The sequence below is a fragment of the Stegodyphus dumicola genome, chromosome X2, assembly GCF_044657685.1.
Source record: "Stegodyphus dumicola isolate Sdum_Otavi_A_Nest chromosome X2, ASM4465768v1".
Taxonomy (NCBI): Eukaryota; Metazoa; Arthropoda; class Arachnida; order Araneae; family Eresidae; genus Stegodyphus; species Stegodyphus dumicola.
Window position 1 is genome coordinate 69287427 of NC_140781.1, and position 20698 is coordinate 69308124.

Sequence of the window (20698 nt, forward strand, 5' to 3'; positions counted from 1 at the left end):
ATTGCTCCAGTTACTGTAGTGCAGACAGTATAGAAAGATGTCTTCAATGCAAAGTAAACATTGACAATTCATAAAAGCTCTGTAAATAAAATTTATTCAGAAAACTCTTCTCACGACTAGTAGCACTTACAGCAACTGTGAGGAAGGTTCGAAATACTATTTCAATATTTAAAAACTTTATTCTGAAAATTGTATTTTAGAATAAAATTCGAAAATTCGAAAGGACCGACCTTCCACATTCCTGTTTCGTTTTGCCTAGCAATAGCAAAAATAAAACTCTGTAAATATTTCTCTTTTAACGAGAAATTCTGCCTTATTAATGTCACTGAGATCAAAGTTTAGATGATAATTGTAATTTTCATTCAGAAGTTTCGACATAGTAAACAAGGCACAACAAAAGTATATAGCTGTTGAAATCTCGTGGTAATTCATATGGAACTTATGAATAAATGTGTGTGTTATATGTATGTATGCATCTATGTATATACTATGTATGTATGTATGTAGCATATATACACTCATAATATCATTAAATTATATTTACAAGTCATTGATAAAGAGAAATTCAATGCAATTCAACTGTAAAAAGTTATAAAATATTCTACAGAATTACTTCGCTTCCTAGATTTTTATAAGCTTCTCAATGCCGATTCCATTTCCAAATCGCTTCTATAAATTATTCTTTCTGTACTGAATTATATTTAGAGAATTATTTCACATGATTATAGATGAAAATGCAGTTTTATAAATGAGGAGGGGAAAAAGAGGCTTAGGTCCTTTTCTAATTATACTTGAACCATTTAATTTTTTTTAAAAAATGACACATTAGTACAGATTACTGAACTAAGGTGCTTGATAGAAGACAGATTAATTAACTGAAAATTTTTAGTTTTGGTTAAGTTAAAATGAACTGATGTGTATTCTATAAGGAAAAAAAAAAAAAAGAAGAAGAAGAAGAAGAAAAGAAAAGAGGGAAAAAATCCGAAAGGCAGATTTTAAATTACGTCCAATGGGGCCTTTTTTTTAAGGTTTTGTGCGTTACCTTTATTTATTAAATATCATGTTTTTTGCTCTTAAGCCATAAAATTCAGTTCAAGAGGCAATGTCGCAAAAAAAATTTTAAATGAGCATATCTTTAGAACTTCCGATACACAGTTCCGCGCTTTGAAGATAAAACTCCACCCCCCCCACCCCCCACCGTAGATTGCTGCCATTGCTCGCTTTTAAATCGTTGAGTTTGTTAATCAAAATTTCGTTAAAGTTTTACAAAATAGGAAATCGATAATAAAACAAATGCCAAATTTCAAATTTGGGCTTTCTGATGCCCATTATTCGCAGTAGGATTACGTCATTCAAAATTGGATGGCTTTAAGTACCGTTGTTTTATCACAATGTGAGAAACATACATACATTTATGCACATTCTTTATTATTTAATTTCTTCAAATATAATACAGGGCAATAGTATTTGGTAGCAACGATTTGGAAAGTGATACAGCTTTTTAAAGTTTTCAACGCAAAAATCGCAAAACGAAAACAATAGTTTTTCAGGGACAAAGCCCTTTTGGACTAAAAAGAAAACTTTTTCTATTTTCGCAGTCATCTTTTTTTAATATTTAAATAACTTAAATTCAAATATTACAATCCATTACAATTAGTAACAACTACCTGAAAATGCAATTTTAACTGATTTTAATTATTATTTTTTCTCTGATACACCCTCTTTAGAGTTCAATAGCAGTCGATCAGCATTTTCGGAGGCTCGTTTTCCTTTATAATACGCTTACGTTATATATATATAGAGAGAGAGAGAGATTACTCGTCCTCGCCACTTGCAACTCTGAATTCAATCGAAAATGAATCTTAGTGACGCAAAGATTATTATTATTGCATTATTACTGCAAGAACAGTTGAACAGTTTAGAGTTTCGCATAAAGCAAAGTGTAACGAAACAATTAATAACCGGTAAATGTCAGATAAACAAAGCAAAAAGACATATTGAAACAAACACCAATAAAAATAAAAGACAACAAATCTTAAGAAGCAAGCTATCAGTTGCATAAAACAAACAAGCTGCAAACAGAAATGGGGAGCCTAAAATATAGGACAGTGGGATATTGCGAACTCATTGTCACCTTACTTAAGTTAATTCTAAAGTAAACTAGAAAAATTTATAGGTGATGGTAGGAGGATAATGCGCACAGGGGGTGGGGCGGGACTCAATTCTCGTCTTTTTTTTCTCCGTTTTTACTTTCTTTTTCAGGAAGCTAAAGCCATTGCTTGTTGAGCTCGTTTCGCGTTTGCGAGGCCACAGTAAGGGTGGGAGAGCATTATTAACCTTTCCTGACCTCTTATCGTTTTATCTTCTTCCCCAGCTTCTGCTTCTCGAAAATCCCACGCTGAGGATAAGAAACTGATAGTTTTGTGGGGAAGAATGCGCCAAAACGGAATTCATTGGATCTAGATAAGATGTTATGCGAGATCACCGCAACTCCATGGATCTCTGAAAAATTTCGAGGAATTCTAATACACAGCTGGTTGTTAATTACCCAAGTTTTGTGGTCTGGTGGTTTGCAGAATATTTTCTAGCCATTTGCTAATGCATCAATTTAACGGGAAAAGGACTTGTCCTCTCACTGTGTGTTAAAAGATGAACTACAATAACATTAGCTCTTGAAATTTATTATCTGCTTTACGCTGAGTAAATGGAAGAAAGTATTTATTTATTAATCTTCTGCTACATTTTATGTTTATTAGTTCGTTACTTATAATATAAAATGATAAAACCTTGATAATTCTGAAGTTCGAAGATATGCGTTTCCCATTCGAGTTCTGAATTCCAAGTACTGGAGTTGATTAGGAAAGATACTAAATAATCACTTTATTAAAATTACACGCAAATTTTTAACTAATTAAAGCATATAGATATAATCATCTGCAGACACGAAGTACATTCTCTAATGCAACCACCCATGGATTCGGAAGATTTGTCTTCTGAATCCAGGGGTGGAGGTCGTCTTAGAGAAGATGTTCATAGGTGGTTGCATTTATAGACGTGCATAAGGAGTCTCGGAGAAAAATGCTGAAGTAGCAGTTTATTAATACCATTATATTATAAAATCAGAAATTGATTACATAGGTAAATAATGAAATATGTAAGGTAGAGAGGAATTTCGAGAAAGAATTTAACTGATACCTAATTTTCTGAAATACTAATAGTAATAATGTTTAGTTTTGTAGTTTGTAGTAGTAATGTTTAGAAAGTAAATAATTTTTTAGAACAGGAAGTGTTGAATAAAAGCAACGTAACTAATGCATTTTTTTTTTTTTTTTTTTTTTTTTTTTTTTTTTTTTCAGTTCATTCACTTACGTACTGAAGAAAACTGTCATAAAGAACCAGACTGCTTCATGGTAAGAAAAGTTTAATAAAAAAACCAAATTGTACTTAGATTTAATAGAAAAGAAAAACTGAATATGCTTTTTTCTTCTTTATTCATATTTATTTCTTCTGTATTTATTTCTACATAAATATTCTTACGTAAGCTAAGATCTTCGCGTGACATTTTATAAATTTCCGTATATTTATCTAAATCTTTTAACTGTATCAGTGATGAAATTATAAATTCCAAATATCAACTTTGATATCAGTTGCCATCATTAAATAAAATGTTCGAAACAGGTATCTATCCTTAAATGCTTATCCTAGACACGCACTTACAAAACTATAATACGAAATAAGGTGAAGGATTTTATAAAAATAGGTGTAGCATTAAGGATGGAACTTTTTATATGATCGTAGAGCAAAAACTCTAGTTTTTTAAATGTTCATTATAGTTTCAAAAATTAAATGCAAAAATTTCTATAACTTTACAAGTAAAATTCGCAGAGATATTAATAATCAGGGAGTGAGTTTCAAAATTAATAAGTGCTGTTTTACCTAAAATGGAGCTATTTATCATCAAAATGAGCAATATTTTTTTGTTGTTGTGCTAAATTGTCGGACATTTGCCACTTAACGCATTCATCAGGAAATGCTTAAATCCACCCGTCATTGCTGTCTCATCACCGAGAACGTGGCTCGGGTGCACCATAGGGCGCGACCGAATTACACCTGCGAGAAATGGCAAGCTCATTTACTTTTGATGGAGAACATCTCTGAGGACAGATCTGAAGGTCTCCTACCCCTCATTCTCTGTCTCCATCTTTTCGACAACATTTTCGGGTAGCCAGTATTTTAAGTGTCCCGAGCTTCCCAAGTGATTCGAAAATGGGCCCAAGGGTACAGCAGCCAGCTCCGCTACCACCATGTAGGAAGAAATCCTTCCTTCCTCCATGGCTACCACCATGCCAACAGGGAGGATAAGCAAAATTTGTTCTACCGTTTCTCAAATCTGGACAAATCATGATCGAAATTGCTCTTGGTAATAGACATCTGAAAAAGCAATCTAGGTCAATAATTCCTTCTCAAATGCCTCCGCAAATTTTTCTAACAAAGATATAGAGCTTTATGTGTTGAAATTATTAAAGCATAGTAACATTTATACCATTTGGACTTCTTGATTTCCACAGGGACCATATAAAAAGATATATTTGTGCATTCATCCAGCCTTTTCACATACACACACACACCCTAATATCCAAACAGCTTTAATAAATTTCTCAACCAAATTTTGAAAATTGTGTAATTAGAAACATATGATCAGAATCAATGTTTTTAAGAAAAGAAACCCGTCCTCGTATTTTTCGAACAACCCGGTATTATTACAATTTTGTCTTGCTCTTTAAATTTTTGGATTCTTTGAACTCTGAAATTCAGTTAGTTGTTTTACAGGTAATAACTTAAAAATAAATAGAATGTAATTCAGTGTCCTTAACGTTAACTTCCTAAAAGAGGAAATGTTTAGATTTCAAAATTTAAGTCTGAATAACTTTGAAAGAGAAAATAATTGATAAATTTCAGTTTTTTGTTCCTTTTTAAGGAATAAAACTCAAAAGTAAATGAAATTCTGTATACTACATACATTTGAACATATGTTGTTTTATACATCAAGAATCGTAGGCTTGCTTTTGAATTACCTAGAAAGGTAAGATAAATAATAATACTGAATGACGGAAACTATAGACTAATGTGTCGTCTTTCGAACAATTTTTATACAGTATTAAAGTCTGGTTAAAGTATAACATGATTAAAGTCTTCGTAAGTCTCCAGAATAAACCCATAAATTGAAGAGGAAATCTTGAAACTTTATTGCAGAACCTAACAATAACATTTGTTACAAACGACTGGATTGTTTTAATTATGGGCAAATTACTTAAGGCCTAACTAAGCGAAGAGGTACCTTTGTAAAAGGATTTCTAAAGTAAAATGGCTCGCACTCACATAGGTAAAACCTCCAAAACTCCTATACAGCCGGGTCATCAGCAACCGAGTGCTGAACATTTGTAATTCGGTTCGCGGCTCGAATCTCGGTGAAGGGTTGGCTGCATGGACGTTATCGTGATTTTCCCCATGTTTAACGTGTATACGAGCCAATTTTTAGAAAGTCCTTCACGAAAGCATCCTCCTTAGACAGATAGTTCTGGTGTGTACTTAGCCATAACCAACCAAACCAAACCAAACCTATGCAGCGCCAGTTCTTTCGCAGGGATTTGATCCCAAGTCGAACTACCAATGTTCAGCCGCAACAGCAGCCGAATTTTACTATTCGGCTGTTAGGTAAGGCATTTTACCAATGAAGAAACAGAGCTAAAAATAGTCACTATGATAATATACGTTACGTCCAATCTTTAGCCACCTTTCGAATGAACGATAATTTACGCTGTAGCGTTACGCTAGCATGCCATCAATCAACCATCTGGCCATCACTCAACCACTGCATAGGTGTCATTGTCCAGATATCTTTAACTTAACCTACCATGCGGCCTCACATCTCATCGGTTTTCAGAAGCTAACATTAAATGCAGCTTAAGATCTTTAATTTATCTTTCAAACTAAACTTCTATTGCTTAACAAACTGAGCAGCTAAAATCAATAAATTTACTTCTGAATATTTTCATTTTTAACTTTGCTCTTAATACATTTAATTGATTCAATTTGGAGTGATTTGTTTAAGTGTTATGTATAGGATTTCTAAGTGATAATTATGGATATTTGCAGTATTATTGTGATTATTAACAAATATATTTATATATTATGTATCTCGGTACAGAGTTTCTCACCTCCCCTTTTTTTTACGGTTTAAAAAAATGTACTTAAGAGTTCGAAGAATGTGGTTCATTTTTACTCCAACAGTATAATTAGCAGAGTTTGATTTATACCTGCAAAAGCTGAAACGTTTATCTCATCGAGATTGGCTCCTGTAGTTTTGTCAGATTGGAGATACAAGCAACTAGTGTTAATTAACACAACTGGATTCTCTGCCTGATAGTCTTGTTTCGCTTTCGAGACTTATTAATATAATTATCAGCGATAAGAAATACTGTTTTTATAGTGATTAACAAATGAATATTTTATTTACTTCATTGTATCCCATTTTTTTCTCAACTATCACGTATTTTTCGAACAACCCGGTTTCTCAACTATCACGTATTTTTCGAACAACCCGGTATTATTACAATTTTGTCTTGCTCTTTAAATTTTTGGATTCTTTGAACTCTGAAATTCAGTTAGTTGTTTTACAGGTAATAACTTAAAAATAAATAGAATGTAATTCAGTGTCCTTAACGTTAACTTCCTAAAAGAGGAAATGTTTAGATTTCAAAATTTAAGTCTGAATAACTTTGAAAGAGAAAATAATTGATAAATTTCAGTTTTTTGTTCCTTTTTAAGGAATAAAACTCAAAAGTAAATGAAATTCTGTATACTACATACATTTGAACATATGTTGTTTTATACATCAAGAATCGTAGGCTTGCTTTTGAATTACCTAGAAAGGTAAGATAAATAATAATACTGAATGGCGGAAACTATAGACTAATGTGTCGTCTTTCGAACAATTTTTATACAGTATTAAAGTCTGGTTAAAGTATAACATGATTAAAGTCTTCGTAAGTCTCCAGAATAAACCCATAAATTGAAGAGGAAATCTTGAAACTTTATTGCAGAACCTAACAATAACATTTGTTACAAACGACTGGATTGTTTTAATTATGGGCAAATTACTTAAGGCCTAACTAAGCGAAGAGGTACCTTTGTAAAAGGATTTCTAAAGTAAAATGGCTCGCACTCACATAGGTAAAACCTCCAAAACTCCTATACAGCCGGGTCATCAGCAACCGAGTGCTGAACATTTGTAATTCGGTTCGCGGCTCGAATCTCGGTGAAGGGTTGGCTGCATGGACGTTATCGTGATTTTCCCCATGTTTAACGTGTATACGAGCCAATTTTTAGAAAGTCCTTCACGAAAGCATCCTCCTTAGACAGATAGTTCTGGTGTGTACTTAGCCATAACCAACCAAACCAAACCAAACCTATGCAGCGCCAGTTCTTTCGCAGGGATTTGATCCCAAGTCGAACTACCAATGTTCAGCCGCAACAGCAGCCGAATTTTACTATTCGGCTGTTAGGTAAGGCATTTTACCAATGAAGAAACAGAGCTAAAAATAGTCACTATGATAATATACGTTACGTCCAATCTTTAGCCACCTTTCGAATGAACGATAATTTACGCTGTAGCGTTACGCTAGCATGCCATCAATCAACCATCTGGCCATCACTCAACCACTGCATAGGTGTCATTGTCCAGATATCTTTAACTTAACCTACCATGCGGCCTCACATCTCATCGGTTTTCAGAAGCTAACATTAAATGCAGCTTAAGATCTTTAATTTATCTTTCAAACTAAACTTCTATTGCTTAACAAACTGAGCAGCTAAAATCAATAAATTTACTTCTGAATATTTTCATTTTTAACTTTGCTCTTAATACATTTAATTGATTCAATTTGGAGTGATTTGTTTAAGTGTTATGTATAGGATTTCTAAGTGATAATTATGGATATTTGCAGTATTATTGTGATTATTAACAAATATATTTATATATTATGTATCTCGGTACAGAGTTTCTCACCTCCCCTTTTTTTTACGGTTTAAAAAAATGTACTTAAGAGTTCGAAGAATGTGGTTCATTTTTACTCCAACAGTATAATTAGCAGAGTTTGATTTATACCTGCAAAAGCTGAAACGTTTATCTCATCGAGATTGGCTCCTGTAGTTTTGTCAGATTGGAGATACAAGCAACTAGTGTTAATTAACACAACTGGATTCTCTGCCTGATAGTCTTGTTTCGCTTTCGAGACTTATTAATATAATTATCAGCGATAAGAAATACTGTTTTTATAGTGATTAACAAATGAATATTTTATTTACTTCATTGTATCCCATTTTTTTCTCAACTATCACGTATTTTTCGAACAACCCGGTTTCTCAACTATCACGTATTTTTCGAACAACCCGGTATTATTACAATTTTGTCTTGCTCTTTAAATTTTTGGATTCTTTGAACTCTGAAATTCAGTTAGTTGTTTTACAGGTAATAACTTAAAAATAAATAGAATGTAATTCAGTGTCCTTAACGTTAACTTCCTAAAAGAGGAAATGTTTAGATTTCAAAATTTAAGTCTGAATAACTTTGAAAGAGAAAATAATTGATAAATTTCAGTTTTTTGTTCCTTTTTAAGGAATAAAACTCAAAAGTAAATGAAATTCTGTATACTACATACATTTGAACATATGTTGTTTTATACATCAAGAATCGTAGGCTTGCTTTTGAATTACCTAGAAAGGTAAGATAAATAATAATACTGAATGACGGAAACTATAGACTAATGTGTCGTCTTTCGAACAATTTTTATACAGTATTAAAGTCTGGTTAAAGTATAACATGATTAAAGTCTTCGTAAGTCTCCAGAATAAACCCATAAATTGAAGAGGAAATCTTGAAACTTTATTGCAGAACCTAACAATAACATTTGTTACAAACGACTGGATTGTTTTAATTATGGGCAAATTACTTAAGGCCTAACTAAGCGAAGAGGTACCTTTGTAAAAGGATTTCTAAAGTAAAATGGCTCGCACTCACATAGGTAAAACCTCCAAAACTCCTATACAGCCGGGTCATCAGCAACCGAGTGCTGAACATTTGTAATTCGGTTCGCGGCTCGAATCTCGGTGAAGGGTTGGCTGCATGGACGTTATCGTGATTTTCCCCATGTTTAACGTGTATACGAGCCAATTTTTAGAAAGTCCTTCACGAAAGCATCCTCCTTAGACAGATAGTTCTGGTGTGTACTTAGCCATAACCAACCAAACCAAACCAAACCTATGCAGCGCCAGTTCTTTCGCAGGGATTTGATCCCAAGTCGAACTACCAATGTTCAGCCGCAACAGCAGCCGAATTTTACTATTCGGCTGTTAGGTAAGGCATTTTACCAATGAAGAAACAGAGCTAAAAATAGTCACTATGATAATATACGTTACGTCCAATCTTTAGCCACCTTTCGAATGAACGATAATTTACGCTGTAGCGTTACGCTAGCATGCCATCAATCAACCATCTGGCCATCACTCAACCACTGCATAGGTGTCATTGTCCAGATATCTTTAACTTAACCTACCATGCGGCCTCACATCTCATCGGTTTTCAGAAGCTAACATTAAATGCAGCTTAAGATCTTTAATTTATCTTTCAAACTAAACTTCTATTGCTTAACAAACTGAGCAGCTAAAATCAATAAATTTACTTCTGAATATTTTCATTTTTAACTTTGCTCTTAATACATTTAATTGATTCAATTTGGAGTGATTTGTTTAAGTGTTATGTATAGGATTTCTAAGTGATAATTATGGATATTTGCAGTATTATTGTGATTATTAACAAATATATTTATATATTATGTATCTCGGTACAGAGTTTCTCACCTCCCCTTTTTTTTACGGTTTAAAAAAATGTACTTAAGAGTTCGAAGAATGTGGTTCATTTTTACTCCAACAGTATAATTAGCAGAGTTTGATTTATACCTGCAAAAGCTGAAACGTTTATCTCATCGAGATTGGCTCCTGTAGTTTTGTCAGATTGGAGATACAAGCAACTAGTGTTAATTAACACAACTGGATTCTCTGCCTGATAGTCTTGTTTCGCTTTCGAGACTTATTAATATAATTATCAGCGATAAGAAATACTGTTTTTATAGTGATTAACAAATGAATATTTTATTTACTTCATTGTATCCCATTTTTTTCTCAACTATCACGTATTTTTCGAACAACCCGGTTTCTCAACTATCACGTATTTTTCGAACAACCCGGTATTATTACAATTTTGTCTTGCTGTTTAAATTTTTGGATTCTTTGAACTCTGAAATTCAGTTAGTTGTTTTACAGGTAATAACTTAAAAATAAATAGAATGTAATTCAATGTCCTTAAAGCATTTCGCTTTAAGGAACTTAACACTTTGAACATCTGTAATGAAGAACTTCAAAGAAAAAGGCAAGCTGTTGTCACTCTTACAATATTAGATTTTTCCACATTTAATTCTAGCTTTCTAAGCCCACCAGCGGCCGAGCGGTAAAATCGTTGAACCCTAATAGTTCGAATCCCGCGAACAGAGTGGCTGTACAGGCGTTTCCGTTGTTTTCCTCATGTATAACGCGTATACTAGCCAGATTCCCTTAGAACCACCTCCACGAAGGCATCCTTCCTCTTACGCAGATAGCCCTGGAGTGTTTTGCCATAATCAAGCAAACCAAACCTTCACCCCCCTCCGCCAAGTTGATAAGACTGCTGAGCAGGATAGTTTGAGCAAAATCAAATCCCAGCGAACTCGAATAGCTGCATGGGCAATTTCGTTGTTTACCTCATATGCTATGTGAATGCGAGCCAGTTATTTCCCTTAGAAAATCCTATGAAGGCATTCCTCCTTGCGGATCAGACAGTGGTGATAAAACCACTCAACACCAGTAGTGCAACCTAGGTTTAATTTCAGTGAGCGGGCTGGCTGCATGATAGTTTTCATGATTTACCCCCCCCCCCATGTGAAATCAATCAATTCCTTTTTAAAATTCTTACATGAAGGCATCTCTTGGCTTAAACAGATAGCTCTAGCGTGCTTTAACATAATAAAATAATCAAATCAAATCAAATACCCTTAGACAAACAGCTATTGAGTTTCTTCGCTTTAATACTGGTAGTTCGGTTCGAGGTTCGAATCCCGCGAACGGGCTGGCTGCATGGGCGTTTTCGTGGTTTTCCCCATGTGTAACGTGTATACGAGCCAGTTCCCTTAGAAAGTCCTCCACGAAGGCATCCCTCCCCTTAGGCAGATAGCCCTCAAGGCTTTCCATAATCACACACACACACATCTTCGCTTTAATCAGTTAAGGAATTTGCTTCTGCTCAAGTACAGAAATTTTCATCAAAGTGACATAAATGCAGTAACGCTTCTTCTTTAAAAGAGCAAAAAATGAGAAATAAACTACACTCATGTCCATAAATTAAGGATAATGCAAAATCAGGCAAAGGAAGAGTTAGAAGCAAAACAAATTTGACTTATTTGTAAAGCTTATTTATTAAACAAAAGGTAAAGAGCAAAAAAAGATGCTATATGTTTGATATTATTAAAAAAATTAGCGATTTTTTCTCCCTGGAGCAAATTACAAAAAAAAAAAAAAAAAAAAAAAAACTATTTACAAAAAACCAATATTACATGGTTGGTATGATTGTTAATACATTGTATGTCTCCCAGACGATGCAATACAGTCCGTACAACGCCTAGGCATACTGAGTATCAAATTATCGATCTGATCTTGGGTGATATTACACCACTCAAAAGACAATGTTCTCCGAAGTTCCGGTGGACATGTAGGAGGAGGTTGACGGGCTGAAACTCGTCGGCCAAGCATGTCCCACACGTGCTCTACTGGATTCAAGTCCGGTGAGAATGCTGGCCAATCCATACGGATGATATCCTCCGATTGAAGGCATTCGCTTACGATGTGTGCACGGTGAGGACGGGCGTTGTCATCCATAAACACAAATTGTGCGCAAATGGCTTCCCGAAACAAACGTACATGTTGTTCCAGAATGAAGTCCCGATAGATTTGGCTCGTCATGGTTCCAATTTGAACATGCAGGTCAGTTCTGGAACCCAGAATAATTCCACCCCAAACGAGCACTCCTGCACCACCGTAACGGTGTCGTTCAATGATGTTTTCTTGGTGGTAACGGGTACCTGGAGCTCTCCACATGAAAGTCCGGCGAGAATCAGACTGCAAGCTAAACCTGGACTCGTCGGAAAACATCACACAAGCCCACTGTTGCGGTGTCCACAGTGCATGCTCTCTACTCCAGGCTAACCGCAGGCGACAGTGAGTTGCAGTGAGTGGAACGCATCTGACAGGTCTACGAGCATATAGACCAATCTGCCCTAAGCGTCTGTACACGGTCTGCCTTGAAATTGTCGTACCAGTGGCTGAAGAGAGCTGACGAGACAGGTCTGAGGCTGTGCTCCGCCTGTTTCTTTTGGCAGTAACTGCCAAATACCGGTCCTCATTCGGCGGTGTAACAGTGGGGCGACCTGTGCTGTAACGTCTACTCACATTACCATCATCTTGTAATCGTTGCCAAAGCCTGGAGATCACACTCTGGGCAATTCCAAGTTCGTCTGATACTTCCAAGTACGCCCACATTCCAGACGGCCGATAATTATACCACGTAAAAAATCATCCAAATGCGTCCTTTGTGTCATAACTATTCGGTTATTGCACTGAAATGCTTATAAAGCGCCTGCGAATAATTTTACTTCTTTGCCTGTATTCCATATTTATCACTCTCGTACACTCTCGTCATTGTGACGTACCATCGGTGTCATCTGGTTACTTCCTGAAATTTGCATATGATTCTTGAAGATGTGTGTAGTGATTTTACAGGTGATATATTTATTTTAGAGATCGATTTCCGCGTGACTCCGAATTATTCTTAATTTATGGACATGAGTGTATTTTGGTAAACGTTTATTTAACTATTTTGGTAAACGTTTATATAATGATTGACATGCCTTTAAAATTCTCTCTTTTCAGTGCTGGGAAACATGTAAAATGCTGAATGAAAATTTCAAAATTTGGGGACCAATGTGTTCTGTTCCTGATATCTGCGTAAGTTCAATATAATGCATAATGTTAAAACTCGATAAAGTAAATGCTTAAAAAAAAGTATTTTTATTGCGAATATGCTTAATTTTAATTCCATTATACTATCTTTTTTTATTTTTTTAAATTCCGATTATTTTAAAAATCTTATTTAAATAAACCCTAAGTATTCTTTTTAAAAAATGTGCCTTTACTATAAATAATTTTTAAAAATATTTTGCAATGATAAAATAATTTAAGTTTGAAAAGAAATTAAGTTTTAAATAAATAGACATTAGAAAAGAATTCAATTATAAACAATAATGGCAAAACTTTCAGTAGGTCAGAAATCTGCCTTAAACGTTTCTAACTTCATAAATACTTGAAGGGTTCGAAGTACAAATGACGTTAATTCTTTTCATGAAAATGGAGTTCAGCACATATGTGAAAGTATGAAGTAATAAACTTTCAGTGCTTTAAGGGAATGACTCCTAAATTTACAAATTTTGTTCATATAGATTACGTACTATGCTTGGTCAGAGTGTACCTTCCCCTTTATTCAAAGTAAGAAATTCCGTTTGTTTCTAATTCATTGACTGTAAATAACATGCAGCATTTGAGCTATCTCAGAGATGCATTTTATTTAACGGTACAATGCTTAGAAACGGGTTATTGTTGAACATTAGTTACAGTGGCTAAAAGATTGATGGATGCGAACTGGAAGCTTGTCAGCATTTGCCATAAAATTTACGGAAAGGTATAGTCCAAATGATAAATTTCATAGGATGTAATAAAGAAATTCCATAAACTCAATTAAGGTAAACCTTTTCAAAATCTAGCACCAGTGAAACAGGAATGGTCCAAAAAAATCAGATATGATGTTGCAATTACTGAGGAAAAGGAGGGATGCGCGACATCCCTAGTCGCATTCGTATATTAAATTTATCTATCAAGACTGTGTCTGTTCCAGATCTTCTCTTCACTATCAAGATTCGCAATATCGAGTGTTTGATGGGAAAAAATGATGAATAGGTTTTCCTGATGTATTCAAAGTTGAATGGCTATGTAATTTTAGTAACTACATAGCAATTTTGATCAATATGTTCAGTGCATAACTTCTGATCAATATGTTCAGTTCAGCAACTCCATAATTTGTTTTACCAACACCCAGTGGCGTAGCTAGGGCGGGGCAAGGGGGGACATCTGTCCCCGGGCGCAGCATTCAGGGGGCGCCAAATTGATGTAACGAAATTTTAGAATGAAATGCTTTCCGTTCTTGGCACAGAGAAAGGGGCGCAAAATCTTCAGTTGTCCCCGGGCGCTGAAAACCCTAGCTACGCCTCTGCCAACACCAGGGCTTAATTTGTAAAATTAAAGACCGGAACCTTACAGAAGATTGTCAGAAAAGATAACAAAAATAAGTAAACACAATTTTAAATAATTACTAATTACTTGAATAAAATAATAAAAATAAATAAATTGAATTAAATCAATGACAAATAATTGAATAATAAATTAAAGTACTGGAGCTTATCTTACCTGGGGCTGTAGCCGAATTTTAAGCCCTAACACTAGGTAAGCCCTTACACACTTTTCTGTGTCATTTCTGTACTATAGCTGTTTCTCCTGCAGGATTAACAGATCGAGCTACTAGTATTAAGCATAAGATCAATGAAAATGTTTTCATATTCTCAGAACTTTTTATTATGTTCTTAAAAGTTCCTTTTTTTAGAAATTCCTTAAAGACAAACTTGTAGCCTGAACCCTTCATAACCGTAAAATTAAATTACTGATGTTATTTACATCGTCCCTCAGTTTCTTATATTACTAATTTTAATTATGTTACCAGTTTTTAATATTTATTTGCAGTAGTTTTTTACAAATTGCTTTATATTACAAATTTAAATAAAAAGCAAATAAAATGATAATGACAATACATGAGAATTTTGATTTCATTTTCAGTTTCCTGGATGTCAATCGGCATGTAATTCTATCACACAGAATAATGACACACGTAAGTATATATATATATAAACTGTTTATCTAATTGTTTCTTGACATTTTCCATCAATTATTTACTAGGCGATGATATTTTCTATAACTTCTTGCAACGAAAACCATTATTTGTAATATGTAATAAATATTAATTTAATACTGTAGTTTAATGGGTAATGAAATGAGCTTGCAAATTACGCAGTCCAGTAATAGTCGTATTTCATCATTGTAAGATTTTACAATAGGAAGTGCCTCAATGATTTTATTGAAATTTTTGTTTTTTAGATAATAATATTTCAATGCCTATGGAATTGAAATCTGTATGTGAACCACAAACAGACCGAGTTACTTTGCAATGGATGACTGAAGAACTGGAGAGCAACGGAACTATCCTTTACGTGTCACTCTTACGAAATTCAAACGAAGAATGGCATCAAGTTGCGCTAGTAAGTCATCCTTTAAATTAATATTAACTATGTTGTCGAAAAATAGTTTCTTCATTTAAATTAGCAAAAAAGTCTCAAAAATTATTTCGTACATAGTATATTAAAATTTTCGATATGTTACCTTCTCGGCCTTCAACAAGATCCATGTATAAAGGCCCTCCAATGTAAAAAAGATGTTCCTTATTTTTTTACACATTTAATGGAGCTGAAACAAAACAGCTGTTCTTATTTGAGCTGTGGGCTGATCTGGAAAATTCAGTTCTTTATTTGAAGAAGTGATGCTGATCAGAAGGCATACAGAAGAAAACGATCTTCCGGATAATGTAAATTCTGTATGAGAGATCATCAACACTTCTCTGTTCAACTGACTTGCAGAACTTAACGCTCATTCATATATAAGTTTATTATTTAAATTCAGGTATTCTTTTAAAGAGAGTACTTGATCTTCCTTTACCGCTATATCAGTTTCCTTCTTCAGAATGTAAAAGTTATAACTGTACAACGTTATTTATCACTTCATTCTTTGGTGAAGTATAGGTAGATGTGGGTGGGACACCAGAATTTCATCAATGGCCATACAGTTACACATCCGCCGCGCTAAGGGTGCAGTTCCGCTCCAGTTTCGAGGGAAAATATCCTGGGAAGCGATCTGCCGGTCTCCCACTGCTTATCTCTTACCACTAACCTCTCGAGAGGACTTTCGGCTCGCCGTGTATTTTGAGTGCCCCCTTGGCGCACAGACACTATACATTTACAAGCATCCATGCCTTCATCGAGATACGAACCCGTGCCCATCGGAACGGCATTAACCACTCTACCAGCTGTGCAGTTTCATTCTTTGGTTAAGGTAACTTTAAAAATTGTTCTGTCTGGCACTTTCGGCTTAACTAGAATAACTAAAACACTCATGAATGCATTCTTAATCTGATGGCCCACCAGTAGCTGAGCGGTAATATCACTAAACACTAGTAGTTTGACTTCGGTTGAAATTCCAGGGAACGATCTAGCTGTATGAAATTTTTTGTACGATTTCCCTAAGTTTAATGGGAATAAGCGCTAGTAAGGTCTTCCACGAAGGTATTCCTCCCGTTGTACAGGTAGTACTTATGTCCTTTGCATCGTCCAACCATTTTATTCTGATAGGACAAACTTCGAAATTAAGATCAGTTTCAAATTTAGCCCGTTATTTTACTACTTCTGTAAGGTAACTAAACTTTTTTTTTTTGGTCCATTTTCTGTCTAATAGATTCTTTTTAGCTTAATTCTATGTGTATCAGACATTAAAAGAATGTGGATTTTATTGTCTTTCAAAACTGTAAATTGCGTTTACTGATTTTGAAAACTGCAAAAAGTAAATAAATAAAATCTTAAAAAAAGAACCATACTTTTTTATTATTAAAATCTTGATTAATGAGAAAAATTTCACTTTCCATATTATAATACGTAATACCAATGATTTAAGACACTCTTATGAAAGAAAATTAATTGAATAATGATTAATTGTTTAATTAGGAAAAAAATAACTTTCATATGTGTTGCTGCCAAATCTTAAATCATAATTTCATTTATGAACTTCATGATTAGCGCTTTTGCTTCATTTGTTTCTTTTTACCATTTCTTTAGACTACATCCCCCATTGTGCACATGAAAAGAAACATGTTGGAAAAAGAGACCAGGATTCGTTTACTTGCAGCGAATGCTACACATCAACTATGCGATACTGAGACAACATTCTTGAACAGTGTGATTGTAACTCCAGATATCAAGACTCCAGTGGCTTTGGAAAGAACATCATGGAAACTTCATCTTGAATCTATGGAGCAAAGCGACACATCGGCAGGTATCTTAGCCAGAATCACTTGGCCAAGAGTAATGAATGATAACGGAGACATTCCGTATGAAGTTTCTTGGAACGTTATTGACGATTCAATGGAAATAACTGGGCATCTGTACACAGTAAATAGTGAAGCTGTTCTGACACTGTGGCCAGAGTCTCTGTACTCCATCCAGGTAAGATTTCAGAAAAATCAGCTTCAAACAATGGTTGAATTTATCCGGTAACTAATGTTTAAACTCATGCACGAAACCTAACTCAATCTTAAGAGATGCAGGACACTCCATCATTAATAGTTAATGAGTGCCTTACACATATTCAATAAATTTCGTTAAACCTGCTATAAGACATTACATTTATGCATGATTCATAATTCGAAACCATATCAATTCTGACCGTTCACATGTGCCTGGATTTGCCTGTTTTGCACATTCTTATGTATTTCCGTCACATTTTTCAGTTAAATATACCTGTCAACGAATTTGACTTTCTTCACCATCATAACGGCTAAACTGCCTTATGAACGAAATTCTTTTCTCTTTTGCTTATTAATTAGCCAATCAACTGATATCAAAATCGAAACTAACCCCTTCTGAGTTAAGATTTTGTCCTAAACACATTGCACTTGTTTTCTACTCCACGACTTAACTAGACTGCTGCTTGCTAGCTTCCAAAAGTTCTTAATAAGTAAAACATTCTTTAACAGGCCCGCGTACTTCGGCCAACTTATTTACATCGGCTTATTGAAATGCTTGGTTATGAATTACCAAATTATTACAGGTGGTCGACTCAGTGTAATAAATTGGTAATTGTTGAAGCATACACATAAGAAGCTTGCAGTCGGAGTAAATTTAAATATTCCTTTCTATTTTATTTCACCGAGCATTTCAATAAGCCAACATAAATAATTATGTGCCATAGCACATGTTTTGGGAGAATTAAATCGGTTCCGTTACATTTCAAGAAGTATAATTTTTAAGAGAGCAAGCCTTAGCAGGAGAAGCAGAAAACAAATGTGATGTGTTTGAGACAAAATCTTAATTCAGAGTGTCTAATTATACGCTGATAGATGTTCAGTTTAGATGTCGATATCATTTGATTAGCTAATTAATAGCGTTCTAAAATGATTATTGGCTCGTCGTCCTTCAGTTCTTAAAACGTCAGAGCTATGTAAAAGGCCAGTGACGTGGATTAATTTGGAAGTGACCCAGCTCAGATAATATTATTATAAGCAATTACTATTTTTAGAACAGAAAGGGGAAATATCTGAATTAAAATGAAGAGTTAAGGGGCTAGAGCAAATTTAAGCTAGAGTTTATTGATTTACATATTTTTTATTACATGTGTCTGTAGGATGACTCAAAAATATCTGTGGAAAATATAAAGGGCACCAAAATAAGCATATTTTGTAATGGAATGTAAATGTAGAAATTTCGGGCTGAGGTGATACTGGACGCTTTTTAGTGGTAAATAAAAACATTCTGCTGGCATAAGTCGTCATTCTCCGTTCAAATTTAGAGCGATATCTATCGCTGCACGAAAGCGGAGCTCGCTAACATGCATTTTATATATGGGGTTGCAACTAACACGGACTGTAAGGAGATACAGAGTACTTCATTTCCGCTTTGAATAGCTGCTTCATTTCCGACCGCAGGGCCCATAGATAAAATATACTCGACGACCTTCGCTTTCGTATAATAATGCATACATCTCGAAATCCGCTCAGAGAACGATGATTTACGCCAGCAGAAAGCTTTGACATACTACTCTACAGCGGCCTATACCACTTCAATGCGCCATTTCTGCACCTAAGTTCCATTACCTCCTCTCTGCCTACCTGTGTCCAATTATGCGCAGATAGCTGCAACAACTAGTAGCAATATAGCAAAATAATAACTTTCAAATCCATCCGATGTTCAACCCGGAACAAACCGGTTTGTTTGGTTGGCCAACAGCTACTGTAGCTTTCAGCGCGTAATTGGATTAGGTTTTGAACTGCTTTTTACTTCGTATTTATTTATATATATTTTGACAGTGAGAAAGAAGATGAATCAGTAGAGTCCATTTATAATGTTTGCTAATAACTTTCAGGTCATATTTAATCGGAAAGATTTGAATTAAATTAATTATCATTAAAAAATTTAAATTAGAGCAGTAAGAGAAAAAAAGAGAGAAAGAAAACAGTATATGGTCGAGGTAGTATGTCATAGCCCGGCGTACGATAGGGACAGTGCAAACGTTTTCTATACCAAACGTTATGAGTGTTTCGACATGAATACCAACAGGTTGTCCAAATCCATAATATTTTACTTTGGCAAACACTTACTCTTAAAAACCATGTTTCCAATTACATCTCTCTTAACATACCAAGTAACCATTTCTACTTATTAAAAACTAGCACTTCTTTTATAGCTAGGAATACTACCTTTTGAGTTAATGCATTATTTATAACAAACTGAATACATTATGTATAATTGTAAAAAGAGAAACCATTTAAGAATATAAAACTTCCAGAACTCCTAGTAAACTAAATGTACGAAATTTTAGTTGAAAGAAATAAAATTTAGTTTTTCAGTTTAAATATGTCCATTTTTTCCGCAGGTAAGCACTCGTTCCGAGGACCATCTTTCTATTCATAGTGAGCCTTTATTAATAAACACCAACGTTGCATATCGAACAACTGGATCTACAACTCGAGAAGGATGTAAAATAGGTCTGTATTCTTACTTATTTTTAGAAGGTATTATTTTTAACAGGTTTAGTAAAGTGATGTTGTAGGGTTTTACTTAAACTGGTAAGGCTGAATAATCCAAGCCCACCAGCGGCCGAGCGGTAAAGTCGCTGAACACTGGTAGTTCGGTCCAAGGTTCGAATCCCGCGAACGGGCTGGCTGCATGGGTGTTTTCGTGGTTTTCCCAATTTGTAACGTGTATACGAGCCAGTTTCCCTTAGAAAGTCCTCCACGAAGGCATCCCTCCCCTTTAGGCAGCTAGCCCTAGTGTGCTTTGCCGTAATTAAATACACCACCACCACTAAATAATCCAAATCCTAACAGACGTAAAGCGAATTATTACTGTGTCTGAAGTAACAACACAGACTTAAAATAAGCAAATCTTTTTATTTAACAGACCTTAAGAACATAAGTGCACGTTCTTGCGCTAACAGAATTAACCATAATTTGTGACGACTAAAGTAACACAGTCAATTTCAGATTTAAAACGTAGACTAATAGTCAAAGACTACACAATTAAATTTAAATCTAAGCTGGCTCAGAACTCTAATCCGCGTATCAAATTTTAAA

General features: G+C 34.6%; 1 protein-coding gene across 1 annotated transcript in view; it reads left to right on the plus strand.

Moving 5' to 3' along the window:
• Positions 1-20698, plus strand: part of LOC118199915 (uncharacterized) — a 35911-nt gene that overhangs the window by 8040 nt on the left and 7173 nt on the right. The window contains exons 2-7 of the mRNA XM_035371789.2: positions 3357-3410; positions 13075-13149; positions 15085-15136; positions 15403-15563; positions 17187-17573; positions 19999-20110. Coding sequence (XP_035227680.2) covers positions 3357-3410; positions 13075-13149; positions 15085-15136; positions 15403-15563; positions 17187-17573; positions 19999-20110 — 841 coding nt within the window. The remainder of the gene's footprint in view (positions 1-3356; positions 3411-13074; positions 13150-15084; positions 15137-15402; positions 15564-17186; positions 17574-19998; positions 20111-20698) is intronic.